The 19,135-nt window shown below is 47.2% G+C and overlaps 10 protein-coding genes across 10 annotated transcripts; 6 read left to right on the top strand and 4 right to left on the bottom strand.

Annotated features, from left to right (window-relative positions):
* Positions 1-379: 379 nt before the first annotated feature.
* N7516_005667 (uncharacterized protein) lies at positions 380-1,033 on the bottom strand (the record flags this gene model as incomplete). Its single annotated transcript, XM_057218387.1, has 1 exon — positions 380-1,033. One exon carries the CDS (start codon positions 1,031-1,033, stop codon positions 380-382), a length of 654 nt encoding a protein of 217 aa, XP_057072478.1.
* Positions 1,034-1,784: 751 nt separating this feature from the next.
* On the top strand, positions 1,785-3,098 carry N7516_005666 (C-3 sterol dehydrogenase/C-4 decarboxylase; the record flags this gene model as incomplete). The annotated part of the gene is made up of 2 exons (XM_057218386.1): positions 1,785-2,360; positions 2,436-3,098. 2 exons carry the CDS (start codon positions 1,785-1,787, stop codon positions 3,096-3,098), a joined length of 1,239 nt encoding a protein of 412 aa, XP_057072477.1.
* Positions 3,099-3,809: 711 nt separating this feature from the next.
* fpaI (putative methionine aminopeptidase, type I) lies at positions 3,810-5,219 on the top strand (the record flags this gene model as incomplete). Its single annotated transcript, XM_057218385.1, has 5 exons — positions 3,810-3,944; positions 4,012-4,045; positions 4,098-4,411; positions 4,484-5,030; positions 5,092-5,219. The coding sequence occupies 5 exons, from the start codon at positions 3,810-3,812 to the stop codon at positions 5,217-5,219; spliced, it is 1,158 nt and encodes a 385-aa protein (XP_057072476.1).
* Positions 5,220-5,327: 108 nt separating this feature from the next.
* Positions 5,328-6,033, top strand: N7516_005664 (uncharacterized protein; the record flags this gene model as incomplete). The annotated part of the gene is made up of 3 exons (XM_057218384.1): positions 5,328-5,343; positions 5,468-5,949; positions 5,998-6,033. The coding sequence occupies 3 exons, from the start codon at positions 5,328-5,330 to the stop codon at positions 6,031-6,033; spliced, it is 534 nt and encodes a 177-aa protein (XP_057072475.1).
* A 79-nt stretch (positions 6,034-6,112) lies between these two features.
* N7516_005663 (uncharacterized protein) lies at positions 6,113-6,772 on the top strand (the record flags this gene model as incomplete). The annotated part of the gene is made up of 1 exon (XM_057218383.1): positions 6,113-6,772. The coding sequence occupies one exon, from the start codon at positions 6,113-6,115 to the stop codon at positions 6,770-6,772; it is 660 nt and encodes a 219-aa protein (XP_057072474.1).
* A 1,141-nt stretch (positions 6,773-7,913) lies between these two features.
* On the top strand, positions 7,914-9,585 carry N7516_005662 (uncharacterized protein; the record flags this gene model as incomplete). The annotated part of the gene is made up of 3 exons (XM_057218382.1): positions 7,914-8,112; positions 8,196-8,932; positions 8,989-9,585. The coding sequence occupies 3 exons, from the start codon at positions 7,914-7,916 to the stop codon at positions 9,583-9,585; spliced, it is 1,533 nt and encodes a 510-aa protein (XP_057072473.1).
* A 527-nt stretch (positions 9,586-10,112) lies between these two features.
* Positions 10,113-10,922, bottom strand: N7516_005661 (sugar O-acetyltransferase; the record flags this gene model as incomplete). The annotated part of the gene is made up of 3 exons (XM_057218381.1): positions 10,113-10,476; positions 10,528-10,764; positions 10,822-10,922. The coding sequence occupies 3 exons, from the start codon at positions 10,920-10,922 to the stop codon at positions 10,113-10,115; spliced, it is 702 nt and encodes a 233-aa protein (XP_057072472.1).
* Positions 10,923-11,144: 222 nt separating this feature from the next.
* Positions 11,145-14,828, bottom strand: N7516_005660 (sugar porter family MFS transporter; the record flags this gene model as incomplete). Its single annotated transcript, XM_057218380.1, has 6 exons — positions 11,145-12,026; positions 12,095-12,742; positions 13,179-13,466; positions 13,519-14,021; positions 14,091-14,666; positions 14,726-14,828. 6 exons carry the CDS (start codon positions 14,826-14,828, stop codon positions 11,145-11,147), a joined length of 3,000 nt encoding a protein of 999 aa, XP_057072471.1.
* Positions 14,829-16,908: 2,080 nt separating this feature from the next.
* Positions 16,909-17,464, top strand: N7516_005659 (uncharacterized protein; the record flags this gene model as incomplete). The annotated part of the gene is made up of 2 exons (XM_057218379.1): positions 16,909-17,229; positions 17,279-17,464. The coding sequence occupies 2 exons, from the start codon at positions 16,909-16,911 to the stop codon at positions 17,462-17,464; spliced, it is 507 nt and encodes a 168-aa protein (XP_057072470.1).
* A 480-nt stretch (positions 17,465-17,944) lies between these two features.
* Positions 17,945-19,135, bottom strand: N7516_005658 (fungal specific transcription factor domain-containing protein; the record flags this gene model as incomplete). The annotated part of the gene is made up of 2 exons (XM_057218378.1): positions 17,945-18,947; positions 19,005-19,135. Coding segments are annotated over 2 exons (1,134 nt in total), but the record flags the coding sequence as incomplete, so codon positions are not given.

The following is a 19,135-nucleotide window of genomic DNA, read 5'->3' as shown; positions in this document are numbered from 1 at the left end:
CTTCGAATGCCATTTAACACGTGAAAATCGATATTTGATATCAAACAACATTCATACAACAATACACAGAAAGGAAACTTCTTGTGATAAAACTTAATTCCTGTATACTAAGTCCATACAACACGCGGATAAGACAATAATAGAAGACTGCACGAGGTATAGCTCCATAGCTAGAACGTACGAGATGAACAGAGCACCATCCTTTGACTGTAACCATATATATGGTCTGTGCAAAGCTCATCCAGTCTGGTACAACGGGGGATGTCGGATGCCCCTGAGACTGTCCCACGAATGGGCTTGGTTTTCCAAGGTTAGCGAAAGTACAAAGTGAGGGTTAGGAATAGCCATACCAAGAATCACATTCACAGTTTGATAGCAATCACGAATGGTAGAGTGCCCGTAGCTGACGGCAGGCCTCGGACGGGACAGAAATATAGGGATCATGGTGCCACAGGCCAATCCAGTAATCACAAATTCTTTGAATCTGTCGGCGTTGCGGGCGATTCTTCGGCCTCCACCACTTGGGAAATGTGTGAACATTTGCCCGGATGTTGAATATATCGATCATGTTGGTTTCAACCATTGCCAGCCCATTCAGCACTTGGCATTCATCCCAGGACACCGAATAATGGTCTTTGAACACGCCTTTCCAACGCCGAGTCTTCTTTGGGCCCTCAAGGCTCTCAGTGATCACCTTAAGATCTGCCAAGATATTTGCACCTGGAGTCCTGTGGATTTGTGCTTGCGTTAAAAGGCCGGCGTGATCTGACCTTTTGTTGGAGAATTTGGGGGGCATGGTTAAGGAATCTTGTCTGGTATATCGGGAACTCATTTCCAGGCCGTCAAGCCTGTGCTTGTGGTTGTCAAGCTCTGCTGTCAGGGTATCAAGGCGTTTATTGACAAGTGACGTGGAAGTATCTTCAGTAGGAACTGTTTCGACTATCTTGCGGTCCTTTCGTGGGGCGAGAGGGGCGGCGCCGATGGTGTTTGGAGAGTCAAACCATGTAAACTTTCGATTCCAGTAGTTTTCCATGTTGAAGGTCTCAAGATTCTGGAGAATGTGAATAGAGGGCACTGAAGTGAAAGCAGGGGGAAATGAAGAAGGTGAGGGTCAAGTTCCAAGCTCACCTGGTCAGAGTCGTTCCTTCCTTGGATGGCCTGGGATTCTCAAGATGCATACAACACAGTTACATATGTACATGTATATATGTATGTATGTATGTATGTATGTATGTCTTTCGACATGATAGACGATCACCGAAGCAGTGTTTATGTCATTTCTATTTCCATTTCAAGTTTCCCCAGGACACGCAGTTCGAAGACTTTGGTCAAAGACTTGGTGTGATTCAAGTGGGAAATCATGAGCACAAGAATATTCTGTCATGTCTTTTTTCAAGTGTATACATATGTACTTTATGCATTTCCCTATAGATAACTACAACAGAGGGATAACGAGCATACAATGAAAGCTCGGATAGAGGCCCTTCGAGAATTCGAATGGATATATATATACACCGAGTTCTCTTCATTTTTTGTCTTTCTGTTTATTCCACCAAATGTCCTCATTTACTACTAGATATATAAAACTAGTGTGCTCATCACAAAATAGAAGGAAAATAATTCATCCCAATGTAAAGTACGGAGTAGAAGAGAAAGAGGAGAAGAAGTGCCAAGTTGGGGTCGAGCCCATAGCCCGCACGGATCACCTGATTATCTCCGCCAACTTCCCCGGCCCCCTTTTCACTCAACTTCCATCCCCCCCATCTACAAAAAGAAATTACATTATGTCGGCAAGAAAGCGCACATTGGAGTTAGGCAATGTCCTGGTGGTTGGAGGCTGCGGCTTCTTGGGGTGGCACATTGTTGATCACCTGCTGAACTTCCCTTCCGAGACCGACCCCAGTTACGCTCTGCCGAAGCCCGTCGGCGATGCGCGTTTCGAGTACCCGACTCTAGGATCGCGCTACCCAGATTACCGCTCGGCTGTCTCTGTTGTTGACTTGCGCACCACCAACAACCGTCTTCCCGGCGCTAAGTACTACGATGGCGATATCACCTCCGTCGAGTCCATGTTGGAGGTTTTCCGTGCCGTCAAGCCTGATCTTGTTATTCACACTGCGTCTCCATCTATGATTGAGGGCAACAAGCCCCTGCTACACAAGGTTAATGTGGAGGGAACACGGACGCTCCTCGAGGTCGCTGGTGGCGAGCATGGCGACTGGGGTGGTAAGTGCAAGGCGTTCGTCTACACTAGCTCCAGCTCCGTGGTCCACGACACACAAAGTGATCTGAAGAATGTCAACGAGGAATGGCCATACATCCGGGGTACTGCGCAGAAGGAGTACTACTCCGAGACTAAGGTGTGTTTTTATTATTGTTATTAAACATGGTTTAATCGGGATCAATCACTAATCAGACCCTTTGCGTCTATCAAGGCCGATGCCGAGGAACTCGTCCTGAAGTACAACAAAACGTCCCCCAACCAGATGCTCACAGCTGCTATCCGCCCGGCCGGAATCCACGGAGAGAAGGATACAACAGTCACACACAAGATCCTAGAGCACGGGTCCCAGGCTTCAGACAGAGTGTTACGGATGCAGCTCGGTGATAACGACAATCTGTTCGATTTCACGTATGTCGGCAACGTGGCTTACGGTCACCTGCTTGCTGCGCACCGGCTTCTGGCGAGTTATGACCTTCACGCGGCTGGCAAGGGCGGGCCCCTCGACTACGAGCGCGTGGACGGCGAGGCTTTCAACATCACCAACGATTCCCCCGTTTATTTCTGGGATGTCACCCGTGCCATGTGGGCTTTGATCAATCGCGTCGTGGAGCCGGAACAGGTCTGGGCTCTGCCCGAGGGTCTCCTTGAGACTGTCGGTGGTCTCGCTGAGACTGTCATGGGATTGTTTGGCAAGACTCCGCGTCTCACTGCCCGGACAGTGCGATACTCATGCATGACTCGCTACTACTCGACCGAGAAGGCCAAGTTCCGCCTGGCTTACTTGCCTGTTGTGCCCTTGGATGAGGGAATTGCTCGTGCTGTTGGATACATTGTTGCCCAGCAACAAGCGGATGCAGGAAAGAAGGCATTGTAATCTGAAATTAGATCATGAGATTGAAAAAGGCATCTTATGCTGTATTAATATGACTGTTTGCCACAAAGAAAAACGCTGTCATTACTATGACCCAGGAGATCGTACACCAACAACTTTGGTTGTAGTTCTAGTTCCAGGAATATGTATAAGATGAAAAAATCGAAACGACACCAACAAATATGTACATAACTAATTTTATAGTTAGATCAGTGGAGTAAGATAACCTTGGAATGATGATGATTCCTAATCTACCTAGTTATTGTTTGCAATGTTTGCACTGTTTGTTAGTGGTCATCTCTACGGGGATCCATAGATGTGTAGGTAGATGTCAGCCAGCATAGATTATTGAAAATATTAGTATATAGATATGTAATATAATAGGCCTGACCTTTTAAAAGCAACGATTAGCGATAAAGATGTCATATATATGAAGGTCCTGGATACAGTAACTAGTTAATATTTTACTGAATCATGTGATCCCCGTATAATAGGAAAGTGGGCCATCGATCCACCTATGGGCCCAGGCACTTTCCAGAGTTCTGTTGTCACGTGGAAGTGGATCGGGCTTGTATGGGTGTTGTATGGGTGTTGTACTAGTGCTGCAACCCAACAAGACATTTTCACAGAATTTGACTCACTAGCAAGCGCTTCTCCTCCAGGGCTATTTCCCCCTGTAACCCATCAGATCTCAGATCTAAAATTGTTGTGACAATGTCCGATCCTGAGAAACAGTGCTTAGGGACTGATTGCGACAAGGAAGCTGGGACATTGCAATGCCCGACCTGTCTGAAGCTGGGTATCAAAGGCAGCTACTTCTGCGATCAAGACTGCTTCAAAAGGAATTGGGTATGTTACCTCTGTGTGAACATTTATTTCTCTGACTGAGAATCTAACATTGATCACGGGTACCTAGGCCACACATAAGGTGATACACAAGACACAAAATGGTAGTCACTATACACTGATTGTTCATAGCCTTGTTCTCTAATCGTGATATAGCTATTGGATTTTATGACCCCTTTCCAGCATACCCATACACTGGCTCTGTCAGACCCGTATACCCACTCTCCCCGCGACGACCTGTCCCCAAAACAATCAAGCATCCCGACTGGGCCAAGACTGGCATTCCACAGCGTGAGATGCGCCTAAGCAGGTCGAAAGTTGATTTGTTGGATGTAAAGGGTCAGGAGGCCATGCGCAAGGTGTGTAGGCTGGCTCGAGAAGTACTCGACATAACTGCTGCAGCCATGAAGCCTGGCGTGACCACAGATTACCTGGATGAAATCTGCCACAATGCTTGTGTCGAGCGAGAGGTGAGTCTAGTGCACACCCACTCTTACTCCTATGTGAAGTATACCGGGCCTCTTTGCTAAACCGCGAGGTAGTCATATCCTTCTCCACTTAACTATAGCCACTTTCCCAAGTCATTGTGTACCTCTCCGAATGAGGTTGTATGTCACGGAATCCCTGATCAACGAGTCCTTCTTGATGGTGACATTCTTAACCTCGATATTTCTCTGTACCACGGCGGATATCATGCCGATGTCAACGAGACCTACTATATTGGCGATAAGGCTAAAGCGGATCCGGACTCAATCAGACTCATTGAAACGACCCGGCAGGCCTTAGACATGGCTATCGAGATAATCAAACCAGGTGTACCAATTCGAGAGTTTGGCAAGATCATTGAGAAGCACGCAGCCTCTAGGGGCCTTGTCGTTATCAAGACCTGGGGCGGCCACGGTATCAACTCGGAATTCCACCCTCCTCCTTGGATCCCCCACTACGCGAAGAACAAGGCTGTGGGAACATGTAAACCTGGGATGACATTCACGATTGAACCTATCCTAGCTTTGGGCGGCAGCCGAGAAGTATATTGGCCGGATGACTGGACAAACGTGACGGTGGACGGCAAACGGACAGCACAATTCGGTGTGTATCGAGCTTTCAGAGGTCTGTTGTAAGCTCTAGATACTAACCTACAAATCGATAGAACATACTATGCTTGTCACCGAAACAGGCGTCGAGGTTCTGACGGCGAGACTGGAGAACTCTCCAGGAGGGCCAATTCCCATACCGGAGGTTGCAAACGGAGACGCAATTGGGAAAGCAATGAAATGATTGTATGGGCGAGTGGAGACCGGTCACATATGGATTACTTACTGGAAAAACTCCAAACTCGGTGTATCAGCATCCATATTCTTGTATTATGACTTACATTGCTTGAAAATGACCGCGTATGCAAGTCTAATGTACACAAATCCAGCGGAGCAAGCAATTAAGCATAGATTTGGAACTATCAACTATTTTAACATGTAGATGTATTTGGATGTCTCTTTATATGTCTGTTTAGATAGATTTAGTCATAGGTTGTTCCGGGGGTGCCTGGCTCACCATCTGCACTCTAGCCAATGCCTTTTGTAACGACTTTTTTGCCTTTGTCACGATGCGGGCTTTAGCTGGTCTTGGAGGGGCATTAATTATGCCTAACGCAGTGGCTATGATATCCAGTACCAATCCCCCCGGTCGCGTGCGAAAATTTGAGTCTGGGTTTCTTTGGTGCGTCGGTCCCATTAGGAGGATATTTTGGGACATTGTTCTTGGGTGCCTTTCTACATCGGACAGAATGGAAGTGGCTTTTCGTCTTCATGTAGGTGATACATTCTGTGGACCCCGGAGCAGAAGTACTAATAATGCCTTGATCACACAGTGCCTGTCTCGGTGTGATCACATTCACTCCTCTCTGGGCTTTGAGTCCGCGAGAACCTCCGGTCGATCGTCATGGAAAGATCGACTGTATTGGATCGGCTCTTGGAACAAGCTCATTGATTCTGTTCAGCTTTGTTTGGAAGTAAGTAGTTGATACCAACCCGATCCATTGTATATTAACCATCCCCAGTCCAGTACCAAGTGTCGGTTGGTCAACCTCCTATGAGATTTTTCTCCTGATTAGCTCAATTATCTTATTCGGGGGCTTCTTGCTTTGGGAAAGAAACTAAGCCGCGGAGCCCATCATGCCACTCGAAATCTTCAAAGCCCCATCCTTCCTCATGTTGCTTTTGGTCGTGCTTCTCAATTATATGGCTGTCGGTACCTTGATCTGGTACCAGGTGTTATGGCTCCAAAAGGTCTGGCATTGGTCCCCCCTCCAATTTGCTGTAGGCTGGACCCCATTCGTGATCTGCGCCACGGGCGCTGCCTGTCTCGCAGCATGGATGATCCCGCGAATGGCAGCACAATGGATCCTGGCCATTGGGACGGTCACGATCTTGATTCTAATGTGCCCATGGCGACCGTGCCCATCCACCAATCTTACTGGCCCCAGATTTTTCCTTTCGGTGGTTCTGTTCTCATTCTGCCCGGACTTCGTGTACACGGCTGGTCAAATAATTGCCAGCAACTCCGTCCGTCGAAATCAGCAAGGGATTGCTGCGTCCGTCATTGGCACCCTGAATCTATATGGAAACAGTCTCGGACTCGGGTTTGCATCCACTATTAAGGTGCAAATTGCCCGACATTCGGGTAGCCAAATCACGGGGTACCGAGCGGCACTTTTGTTCGGGGTTGCCATCAGTGTCTTAGCGCTTATACTTGATGTCTGCTTTGTCCGAATAGTCAAAGATGATCGGGAGGGATGGCATGAGGATGACCACATGGAGGAGAGAGGAGATTGAGCTGACGGAGCAAGCCGAAGCTACTGGTATCCATCTACCGAATGTAAACCACTAAAAAGCTGGACACTTACAACATACATGCCGACATGAGACTGGAAAACGGCAAAATATCGGGTGACGGAACGTGGGGTGTCGGGAAAATGCCGGATTGAGCTTGGATTGGGAAAAAGCCTCAGCAAGTGGATAGAAGGTCAAGAATCTATTTGTCAAAGTTTTTCTTTTTTCTTTCTCGTGACGGTTCATGATACCCTAGACCGTATGTTGTATGTCTCGTTTCCATATACGGAGTACAATATGGGTGTATAGTTTTCCCCACGTTATGTTGGACTCGCAATATGATGGCTTTGCGGGGGATATGATCTCATTAAACACTCGGTGAGAGAAAGGAGCAAAATTGAAAAAAAAAAGCCAAAAAAAACAAAAGAAAAACTGCGGAGAGGCGGGGAAGTAGGGGATTGGCGCTGTATGCCGAACTTGGATTCCGTGTGGAGATCGGCTTTTCTGGCTTTTTTTTTGGCTTATCTGCTCTCTTTTTGTTGGCCGGTTTCTTCCGTTTCGTTTAGTCTTTTGTGGGGGTGGTTTTGGTCTTTTCTTTTCTTGTTGGCCCAAGTGGAATGTCCGAGAGCCGACCAAAATCGCTGATCCCGTGATCCCGTGATCCCGTGACTCCAGAACTTCCCGGGCCGAGACAATGCACGGGATGAAGTTGCCTGTGATAATTCCGTACTTATTTACTCATTTACTTATTTTTCAGGAGGAACTCAGAGAATCACTTTATATTATCCAATTCTCTTTAATCCTATCATATCAACCTTTATATCCGGCTTGCACCGGGGGGGATCGTCATATACCCATGTCATGGACATGGATGTCATTCGTTGAAGCCGAATTACTCTTCGGAACGCTTGCTGTTCTCGGATGCCCAGTCGGACGGCTCCACTATGACCCCCCGCGTAAAATATCTCGACGATGTTCGGCGTGGGGGTACGTACCGACGTACCGGGGAAGTAAAGAAATACTAGCGCGGGGGGAACCATGAAAAAAAAGGGTTTTCTGTTTCATCTTAAATAGAAGAACCTGCTCGTGTCTGGTCCCCCGGATTATTTGGTTGTCCTCACGATCACAAACACACCAATACACAATGGCAGACGATATCTCACGGGAAAACCGAGACCGGATAGACGTTGACACCGAGAAAGAACGGATTGAAAATGTCGAACATATTGCCTCCCCACAGCAAGATGGCACTCCTCAGATGGATCCTGCTCGCCGGATAGTCGTCGAGAAGAAGCTCAAGCGCAAGCTCGATGCCCGTTGCAGTCTTTTTGTCGCGATCTACAGTGAGTACTTTCTCGCCCCCCCAAACAGGCGAGCTATGAGCTATACATGAACTTCACATGACTGACACGACCCCCGTGGACAGTTATGAACTATTTGGATAGAAACAACATGGCTGCTGCTCGTTTGAAGGGTCTGCAGGAAGATTTGAGCCTCACCAACACCGAGTACTCAACATGTCTGAGTATCCTCTATGTCGGCTACATTATCATGCAGGTTCCTTCCAACATGTTCATCAACCGCATCAGTCGCCCCTCGCTCTACATTGCCGTAGCTATGTTATTGTGGGGCCTTATCTCCACCCTGTCTGGAAATACCAAGAACTTTGGTGATATGGTGGCTGTCCGTTTCCTGCTGGGATTCATCGAGGCGGCATTCCTGCCCGGTGCCCTGCTCATCCTCTCCAAGTGGTACACGCGCCGCGAATTGACTACCAGAAACGCCATCTTGTTCTGTGGTAACCTTATCTCCAATGCATTCTCTGCTCTCGTTGGTGCCGGTGTGCTATCCAACATGCAAGGTGTCATGGGCCACGCCGCGTGGCGCTGGCTCTTCTGGATCGAGGGCGCTGTGACTATGTTCCTTGCCATCCTTGCCGCGTTTATCTTGCCTGATCTGCCGCACAATGCACGCGGCTTCACGGAGGAAGAGCGCCAAGTTGCGCAACTTCGCATGATTGAGGACGTCGGCGAGGCTGACACCGACAGTGAAGAACTTGGTGCCTTTGGGGGACTACTCATGGCTCTCAAAGACGTGAAGATCTACGTGATGATGTTGACCTTCACGGCTTATGTTGTCGGACTCAGCTTTAATGCTTTCTTCGTAAGTTGTTTCAGATCAAGATCCCATTGGGGGCCCTTTACTGACTCGTTTCACAGCCTACGCTCACTGGTACTCTCGGATTCGGATATGTCCCAACTTTGCTGATGAGCGCTCCTCCCTGGGTTTTCTCCTGTATTGTCTCGGTGATCAACGCATGGCATGCAGACAAAACACAAGAGAAAGTCTGGCACATCTTCGGCCCGATCGCCATGGGAGCGGTTGGTTTCGTCATCTGCATGGCCACCAACAACGTCGCAGCTCGCTACGTGGCTCTATTCCTGCAGGCTGGTTCTTATGCAGGGTTCATCGTATTCTACTCATGGATCAGTTCCTCATTCCCCCGTCCTCCTGCCAAGCGAGCCGTTGCCATTGCCATGATCAACGCCTTCAGTCAACTTGGCAACGTCGCTGGCTCGTACGTCTGGGACTTGGAAGATAATGGGTACCGCTCAAGCTACGGAATTGTGCTGGCTATGTTCGGTGTGACAGTCGGTGGATGCTGGTATTTCCGCTCGATGCTCGTCGGGTTGAACCACCAACTCGAGGAGGGTGAGCTTGCCGATGTTGCTAGAGGAGAGCCTACTGAGAACGATATCATCGATAGCCCAGACGAGTCGCTGCGTATGCGCAAAGGTTTCAGGTATCTAGTTTAAGTGTTCTCAGGTCTTTGTTAGAATACCATGCTCGGCACCGGAACTTAGGTTCATCAACAATTCAATTGCTCTTCAATGCAAATATGCAATTAGACGTCTCACATTTTCTATGTCAGGACTGTATTTTTCCCCGGTTAAAAATGGATATTCCGGGGTATAGTCTTTCTTGGTAGAACTACGACAAGGAGTATATTCTTTAATGGTAGATTCACCAAGAAGCTGTGCCGTAGGTACATAATCCATAATTTCCCAACCAGTTGGTGTCTCCGGGGATTTCGGAAGCTCTTATGTTATGTAGATTGGTCAAATTGTTCATTCCAGATGTGATCCGCCAGATTCTTTATGTCATGATGACTTATACTGAAACCTGTTTCATTTGGCCCTTTGGTTCTAGGGTGAATTTCTTCGAATGAGAGTTGAATGCTTCCTTGGAATTTCTTGCACTTTAGCGCCGGATTTCTTTATTTTCTCGAGAAAACGGGAAGATCAGCTCTATTATCCAATTCAATTCCTCTCTAACTCTAGTTCTATCGGTCTTCACGAGTCAACTTGACGTATTGGTTATTAGGATCCTGCTCCTCTTCCTCCGCCGATGGGACTGTCTTCTTCACGCGGCAAGGGGTGCCAACGGCGACCGAGAACGGCGGGATATCCTTGGTGACAACAGACCCGGCTCCAATCGTTGAGCCCTGGCCGATTCGCACACCAGGAAGAATAATCACGTTACTTCCAATCCAGCAGTCGTCTTCGATAAAGATCGGATGACCAAACTCGACGAACTTGCGGCGAGAAAGAATGCTGGTATCATGACCAGCAGTGATAATACTTACTCCAGTACCAATCTGCACACGGTCGCCGATGACCACTAGGCTGGTATCTAGTATAGTAACGCTGGGAATTGTTGGTCAGTTAAGATAGGCCATGGGGAGAAGGCAGACTCACTTCCAGTTGAAGAAGCAATCCTTTCCGATGACAGTATTGCAACCGTAGTCCGGCAAGAATGGTGGCTCGACGAATGTTCCATCTCCAACTCTGCCGACGAGTTTCCGCAATAACTCAAGACGTTTGTCGCCGATCTTGTCATATGTCACGGTTTTTGTATCCAGGTTGTTGAAGTCTGCGGTAAGTCCCCGGCACAGATGCCGTGCTTCTAACAGTTTCGGCACATTGGGGTTATACCTGAACAGTCAATAAACCATCTCATAAGGGTGTAAGTATATTGTGAATGATACATACATCATTCCAGATATCATACGATCATAGTCCTCGCACAAGGGCACTCCTGCCAATCCCCGAGCAAGCTCGATGATCTCAGGGCGTTTCTCAGTGGCAGCCATTTTGAAATATTATAATGTTTGATAAAAAGCATGAAAATAGGAATCATAGAATAAGTCAGGATAACACAATATATATACCTAGTTATGTTGTATGGACGAGGGGGGTAGTCACCAAGCGGGGTGATTTGCCGACAAATCGCCGCGGTTGAGGTGGAGCAACGCCAAGAGCTGGCGGGCCTTCCTATTTGGGTATAACAGCCAACCTTGGAATAACAGGTGCAATCACACATCAAACATGCGAATACGCCTCACAACCTCCTCGACATCCACCCAGATCCGCTGTCGATTCTGCAACCCCTTAAGTCTGTCCCTATTCAGTTGAATTTGTACAAGTACCTGACGCCAGTCAGTGTTCATTCGAGGCAATTTCACCTGGTCTGGCAAGATCACGGATAGAGGAAATCGGTGCTCAGCAACTCTCTCGGCGGCATGCTCTGTATAGTCATCCTCACACAAGGCTTTGGCATAGGTACTCCGTGCTCTGATAACAGACTTGATCTCAGCTGTCGTTACATTTGTCCAGAGTGAAGGACTGTGTTTGCATTCGGATTCATCCCAGGCTTCCCATAACCAGGGCATTTCCCTGCGTACTAGTCTGTACCACACACTGTTTGGGAGTTCAGTGAATGCCCTAGAAGCAATGCTTAAACTAGTGATATCACTAGACCGTAAATAATCAATAATTATGAGCTGAATTTCTGCCGGAAGGACGGAGAGAAAGTCGGCCTGGCCATTGTGAGATGGAGTACGGCGATTTGCCGGGGATTGAGACGACCTAGTCTCATCATATGAGTCATATGAGGCACCCAATCCTTCGTCCTTGACGGCGGAGAGAAGAATTTCCGGTAGTCCGGGCACATAAAGGGGATTGGAAACCAGATACTCGGTACCAGGCTTATGGGACCACCATTGCTCCTGTGAGGCTTTAACCTCCTTGGCTCGAGGAAATGATCCAAAGGCAGCCCAATCAAACTCGGCATTCCGCCAGGTCATCAGTCCGGAAACATTGATGCGCTGAAACTGGATTTTTGATTGTCGGTAGAAGATATCAAAGCACCACGGATGGAAGGGTATGGCTATATCATCTGGTGATGTGTCTTGCACCTTGCAATTGTCAGTGTCGAGTTGTGCGCCCGAGACGTTCCAAGAACGCATTTGGTAGATAAACCTACTCCAATGTCCACATTATCTGTCTCTACATCTTCTATCCCATTTCGCGCGGGCCACACTGTCGGGATGCCCGTATCACGCGATGGGGTTCCATCACATATCCCGGTTAAAGACCAATCCTCATCAATCTCCCAGGGCTCATGTAGCTGGTCAGCTTGCCATTGGTCCCTCGGTGCAGTTTTATGCACTATGAACTGGGCGGTGCGACAGCCTCTCGCCTCTTCGGGTGAGATAGCATCAGCCGAGTAGCCCGACATTGGACTATCAAAATATCCAACGCGCAGTTGGGGATCTCCCCTCGTGGCGCTTCTCGGGTCAAACGTTTGCAACACCCAATTGTAATATATTTGACGCTCGGAATCAGTATTTGCATCACTACTACTGCCTTCGCTGTCCTCCTTCTCATGCGCATCTTCGTCAAGGCTCATGCCGTCGGTAGATTCGTAATCAGAGTCATATTCATATGGATCATTCTCGTAATAATCCCTTTGGAATAGATAGTCAGGATCTTGAGCCGTGTCATCATCATCCACAGAATTAATTGGGTCTGTCGTATCGCATTGGCCGTCTTGAGGACCAGGTACGTCTAGCTCCCCAGATTTGAGGCGAAAGATGATATTGAAGCTCACACCACAGAAATGACAGTAGAACTAGAAAACTGTTAGATTCGTTGTGTACGTATAAAATGTAAGAAACTGTACCTCAGAGTAGCCTACACACCATTGTCAGTGATGTATCCACGGGATTAAGGTAACATAGATATCCACTTACCCATTATTTATTTTCTCTTCAATTGGCTAGCAAATTAGATGGTCTTGCTCTCCGCACTCTCCTTTCTATTAATTCAAACAAGAGAGAGAGAGAAGAAAAGGAGAATTGCAAAGTGGTCGGTTTTTCCTCGTATCTGCGGCCCCATTTTAGTTAGACTAGAGCGATCCTGACATCTCTGATTGGTCAATCTGAGATTATCTACCAAAAGGCCATATATGGTATTTAGAATGTTCGAATCTGCTAGGGATTTTGGGTATTGGAATCTCTTGTCGATCTGATATACCCTCAAGGGTAGTCCACGGACTTATTATGTACATTAACTTCATCGGCATCGAGCGTTTTGCGTCGGACAGCATCAACATCAAATGCAGCCTTGCTGTGAAATATAGTTTCCATCTCTTCAAGACTTTTTCCTTTTGTCTCTTTGACAAAGAAAAAGACAATGATCGCCATGATGATATCTAAGATTGCATAGAAAAGGAAAACATAACTGCCCCAGGAATTCATCATATAGCGAGTCACTAGGGAGAAAAGGAAGTTGAAAAGCCACTGTGTTGATACTGCGACCGAGGTTCCAATCTCCCGAATTCTTGTTGGAAAGATCTAGCATAACCTAATTAGTGGTTGAACTGAAGATAGACGGGGTATAACTTACCTCGGCAGTGTATGGCCATGGCAATGGCCCCCAACTGAATTGGTAGATTGAGTTCGTTAGGAAGATCATAGCTACCATGCCGATACCAGCTGGGGTTGCTTTTGCATCCGGCTCTGGCGTAGTTTCCTTGACGACTGTCACAATAATGAAGCACCCGGCCATCAACAGAGCTGAAATCCAAAGCGTCGGCCTCCGTCCCCACATCTCGGAGAAGAACAAGATATAAATTCCAACAGTGATGAACTTCTCGGCTCCAAAGAGGCCAGTGATGAGAAGGGACTGATTGGTATTGTTTCCGACTATCAGTTTGAAGAACTGCGGGCCAAAGTAAGCCAGCGCGGTCATGCCAGTGCACTGCTGACCGCAAAACATGAAAACGGCGAGAAGCAGTCTGTAGCGGTTTGCGGGCTCGAGGAGTTCGCGCTTATTAAAGCCCTCGGTTGCTCGTAACTCTTCCTCAAGTCCGACTCTGATTTCGTTGAACTCTGCCTTCACTTCAGAGCCTATTGACATGGATTGCTGGTTAGCCCTATGGCCCGATATGGTTTCCTAGGGGATGTTTCCTTCCTTACCTTCGCTAGCTCGCATCCATTTCAAGCTCTCCCATGCTTCGTCGAAACGGTCCTTCTTGGCCAACCAGCGTACACTTTCGGGCATACTAAAGAGGCCGAGTGCAAGAACTCCAGCGGGCACCATCTGGAGACCAACGGGAATCTGCCACTGCTTTGAAGACACAGGTAGTGTGATCTTGACGGCATAGTCAATCCAGTAGCTCAACATCACACCCAGTGCAAAGAACCATTGCATCCCTGACCCGAGCTTGCCGCGAATTTCTTTGGGTGCCATTTCAGCGTTGTATGCTGGGACCACCGCAGTGCCTGCACCGAGACCGAGACCAGCGACAAACCGCCCGATATAGAAACAAACAAGTGAGTGTGAAGGAACCACCTGCAACACCACGCCGAGACAGAACACGGTCATCGCTGCCTGGATTGTTTTCTTTCGCCCGTACCGTTCGGACACCCAGAAGATCCCCAAGGCTGATATGAATGCGCCTATATTTTGCAAGCTTACCATCACAGCACTTACGGTTGTCTGATCCTTGTAGCCAAAATCATTGATGTAGGACTTGAACTCGAGGATACCACCTATCCATCAAGGCTGTTAGTGATGATCACTAACCAAACGGGGCTTCTGTCTCACTTACCAACAATTCCAGTATCATATCCAAACAAGAAGCCGGCTGTACAGATGAAGTATCCAAAGAAATATGCTCGGAAGGCCCCGAGCCCGGTTCCTGGTAAGCCCATGCTGTGCGAGGTAGTACACACAGACTATGTTGTAGACGATGAAAGGACAGAATGAGAATCTTAAAAAGAAAGCTTGAGGCGCATCTCCATGCTTTTAAATATATCGGCTCCCCAATGCTTAATTACCCGATCCGCATTCCAGCTGAGATACAGCACGCAAACTGTAGTGTCGGATACGCCATAGCACGCCATACATGCCATATCACAGAGCGTTCTGTCTGTCGAACGTCAGAGGCCTAAGCTGAGCCAAGAATATGCCACAAAACGAGAGATGCCATGTGGACAATTTGAATGCCGGAATTTTCCTATAAACATGGTACATCCACTCAGTATGGTCTATAAAGATCTATGGCAATTCTAAGTTGAGCATTTTGCCAAGAAACTAACCCCCCTCCCCCGGATCACCCCTTTCGGCCTGTCGCTTCAGTCGTCTCGATCCGAATATCTATCCTATTAGAACATACAACATAGTCTATCAGATTCATTGTATTACGCATTTGCGTGAGAAATCACCGTAGGAAGGGAGGTAAGCAAAAAAAAAAACATACTCATTGGCCACAGCTTGAGACTAAGAAATCTTGTGCCGCTTTACACCTTCTGACATTAATCAGAACGCGCGTCTTCCACACCTTTTACCACATATGTCGAGGTCATATGTGAAGCTTATCGACCTGTACGGTGCGATTCAGAAAGGCTAAAATGGTCCCCGCGTCGTTTATTCCGTTGTATGGTTGCCACATAGTTCTAGTGGGCGATACCCCTTACCGCGAAGACTGTGGTGAGACTAGACCTCACGAAAGCCCACAAAGCCCACAAAGCCCGCAAAGCCCACAGCCCAACCCAACCCACCAAATAGGCTGGGTTTTGGGCTCATGCTTCGGGCCCATCGGTAGGCCATATGTCCGGAATGAAAGCTCATAGGGATAAACCAAACAATACAAATATGCCAATTTATCGTAGCTACATAGTTACCTGATGCACTTTGTCCTGGTTTCTTGGGGTTTACAGATTACTGTCTGAGCTATGACTATATGAAGCTATATCGAAATTTTCTTTCTCTTCTTCTTAAGGGATAGACGAAGTATAAAGGAGAGAGGAAGCAGGTATTGACAGAAAAAGCGATGATTATATCAATCACCTCTAGATAATATATATATCCATGGATATCTCTTCATGCTGATACTTAGTAGTCCTCCGAGGTACGAATTTCTACTGAATTCCTACTTCTTACCATAGAAATGGGCTTTGGTGTGCTTTGGTGGGCTTTGATGGGCCCCCATTGATGGGCTATCTTGACGTCTAGGTGAGACAGGGGTATACCGTACATCCATGGAGACTATATGTACATATAGTACATACATACATATGTAGGTAGACAGCTCCAGTATAGACATAGATATGGAAATATGGTCAACAAAGGTAAACAAAGAAAAGTCCCCTTATATTCATTCTACTTCTAAGCTAATGGGTATTTGCCAACTTTAGTTGACCACCAACCACTACCCTGTTGATCCTACGTACTCCTTCAGAGCATCTCAGTCAGGTTCTACAAGCCATCCATACCTTCTATGACCGAGTTGACCTACTGGATTCCTGGAACACACTCTGTAAGCTTCTTTGAAGAAGCTCGGTCTTTTGATATATAGAACAGGTATATGGTCACAAAGGATGTCTTTCATGGACCATGACCAACAAGGTATTCACACGAGACGATGTAATGAGACAGCTTTGAGATCACTGAGATAGCTAAAGATCTTCAAATATTAAACCTCTATCTCCAAGTAAAGCGTATCTATGTGATATAGAAGCCTAAGGTGGTTATTTTCTATCTCATTTTCTTCTTCAAACAACATTCACTCTTTCTCACTTCACCTTTTTCTCTCGCCTGTCACCCTCACTTCCTGTCCTTCTCTTACCCATCCTCTATATCTTCTCATCTCTCTCTCACCTTCTCCTTCTCTATCTCTTTCTCTCACACACATCGTCTTCGTCATTTGATCAGCAAAAGTAAAGCTAAATCCCCTTCCTACTAATTACCAAGCTAACCTGTGTTGTCCACTTTAGACCTCCAACCTCCAACATGTTTATCCCGCTTCCTCCTGCGATTCCCCCTCTAGCTGGTTCCCCGGTCGCTGCTTTGCAGCATCCGAACAATCATCTGCGAAAGCTTGGCGCCGCCTACAACCCAGAGCTTCCCATCAGCGCTGCCTTTAGACTTATTAGTCTGCAGCGAGGCTGGAAGCCAGGATCTAAGACCTGGAAAAGGAACTGGAATGCCTGCATGAATGACGAATATGATCGCCTGATTGGCTACCGTGTAGCCAACCTGGCAACATGGCAGGAGCTGTGTGACAAGATTGGCATCAACGATTCATTCACTTCCATCAAACAGTGCAAGAAGGTAAAGTCCCTGTCCCAGGCAATTTGATACCACCCGCTCACTATTATAGGCTCTGGTGCGTGTGCACGTCAACCTTGTTGATCTTCTTGATCTTTGGGACGCGGATCACACCCCAACTCGATTCAAAAACAAAACGGCCCTTGCAACATACACCGAGACACACAACAAGTTCTTCAGTCGTCATACCGCCAAACAGGACAAGGTCCTCCGAGTCCTTCTGCGAAAGCTTCTCTAAAGCCGCACAATGGTATGTCTCCTCGAAGACGTGGCATTCCTAGACGTGCACTAGGTGCAACTGGTACAGCTGGAACCAAGGAGATCATCTTGGGGTGCACAGATAGTATGAGAAATGAAACCAACATGTTCAATATTTTACCTTGTACTTTTAACTCTAGTATGCAGCGATTTTGAGAGTCTACCTAGGTACGTCCATGGTCTCGATTACATATTATCGCAATTTCCTCTTCAACTGCCCCTTGGATGTCACTTCCCAAGTGTAAATCAACTGTCACAACTTTCTTTTCAGATCATCAGGTATGTATTAATGCTTATTGACCTCAAGACATGCTAACAAAAATGATTACCGTCAAGCTCTTTTCCAATAGATCAAAGTGAGCATTCCTGTTTTTCCTACGTATGAAACACCGAGTATGATGCAAGCCTTTTTCCAGTGACGATGAAAGCCGGGATTTGGGCAAAAGTTATCTTTCATATATCACCATATATCTTCTAAATACATTTGATTCAATGTATCAAACATGTTGTAATCACTGGGTAGACAATTGGCCGAGAATGCAAAGCCTAGGTTGTTGATAAACAGCTCATCGGGGTTAGGGGCTGCCGCAAGTCCAATCACGCCATTATTGTTATGGTGATGACTCGCGTTACTCGAAGGAGGAACATCAAACCAATTAGAATTTGGAACTGGAGGGGCCAAACGGGTATCTTGAACATGCAAGTCTTTGGGGTTGGGCAGACCTTGGGATGGCTCAGTCGGGGCCAGGGGCCCTACATAGAGATCCACGTCTGCCGGTTGATATGCAGTTGTGCAAATGCCATTGCATTCCAATGGAGGGGCAGGCGGCATATGATCAATATCACAGTTCAGTCGTTCGCAATATAATTTCTCAAGATTCCGTCCGATGCGCTTTGCAATATCCCAGGACGTTGAGAGTTCCCGCAGAACCTGAAGGCAGAGCCCCACAGCTGCCTGTGGTGACGGGCCTCGTGAGGCCTGGTTGCCTGTACCAGATCCCATGGCGTAATCAACGCAGCATTTTTCTATGATGAGCGATGCCGCTGATAGCATGCAGTATGTGGCTGTTATAGGGCTCAGCTTGAAGCTGCCAAATGTCTGTCTATATTTCTGGGCCACAATGCACATTCCTCGGGCTGAGTTGCTGCATATTGTCGTAATTTTCTGTCTACAGGCAGACTCCGGATCATTGTTGTTGCTGTTCTGTTGTGTCTGTGGGTCAGTGTAGTTGCCGACATCTTGACTGGCAGACTGATTACTCAGAAATGGCACGCTAAGTAGAATGCACACAGTATGGTATACCATGCATAAAGTATAGGCGTGAGGAAATCGAGAGGGACCAGATGGACGGTCAACCTTAAGCTCTGGAGCAAGATCGTAGTACCATGTCTTGAGTTCAAGCACACAGGAATCAAAAAATGCAAAACGTTGTTTGGGTTGTAGGAGCGGCTTTGGAGACCAACTTGGTGATATATGTCAGTGGGAGAGATAGATGTGAGAAATGATACGATAGACTCACAATGAAAGGAGGACTTTCTCGAATATACGACACAGGTCAATCATTGCCCTATGCAACTGTACCACGTCTCTTTGAGAAGCAGCCCTTAATTGTCCATTGCCAGTTGCTGAAGGCAAATAGACATCCGAGGC

This window comes from Penicillium verrucosum (genome assembly GCF_028828655.1).
Source record: "Penicillium verrucosum strain IBT 35672 chromosome Unknown utg000002l_segment0_segment0, whole genome shotgun sequence".
Lineage (NCBI taxonomy): Eukaryota > Fungi > Ascomycota > Eurotiomycetes > Eurotiales > Aspergillaceae > Penicillium > Penicillium verrucosum.
The sequence above is the reverse complement of the archived record's forward strand: the minus strand, read 5'-3'. Positions and strand labels throughout refer to the sequence as shown.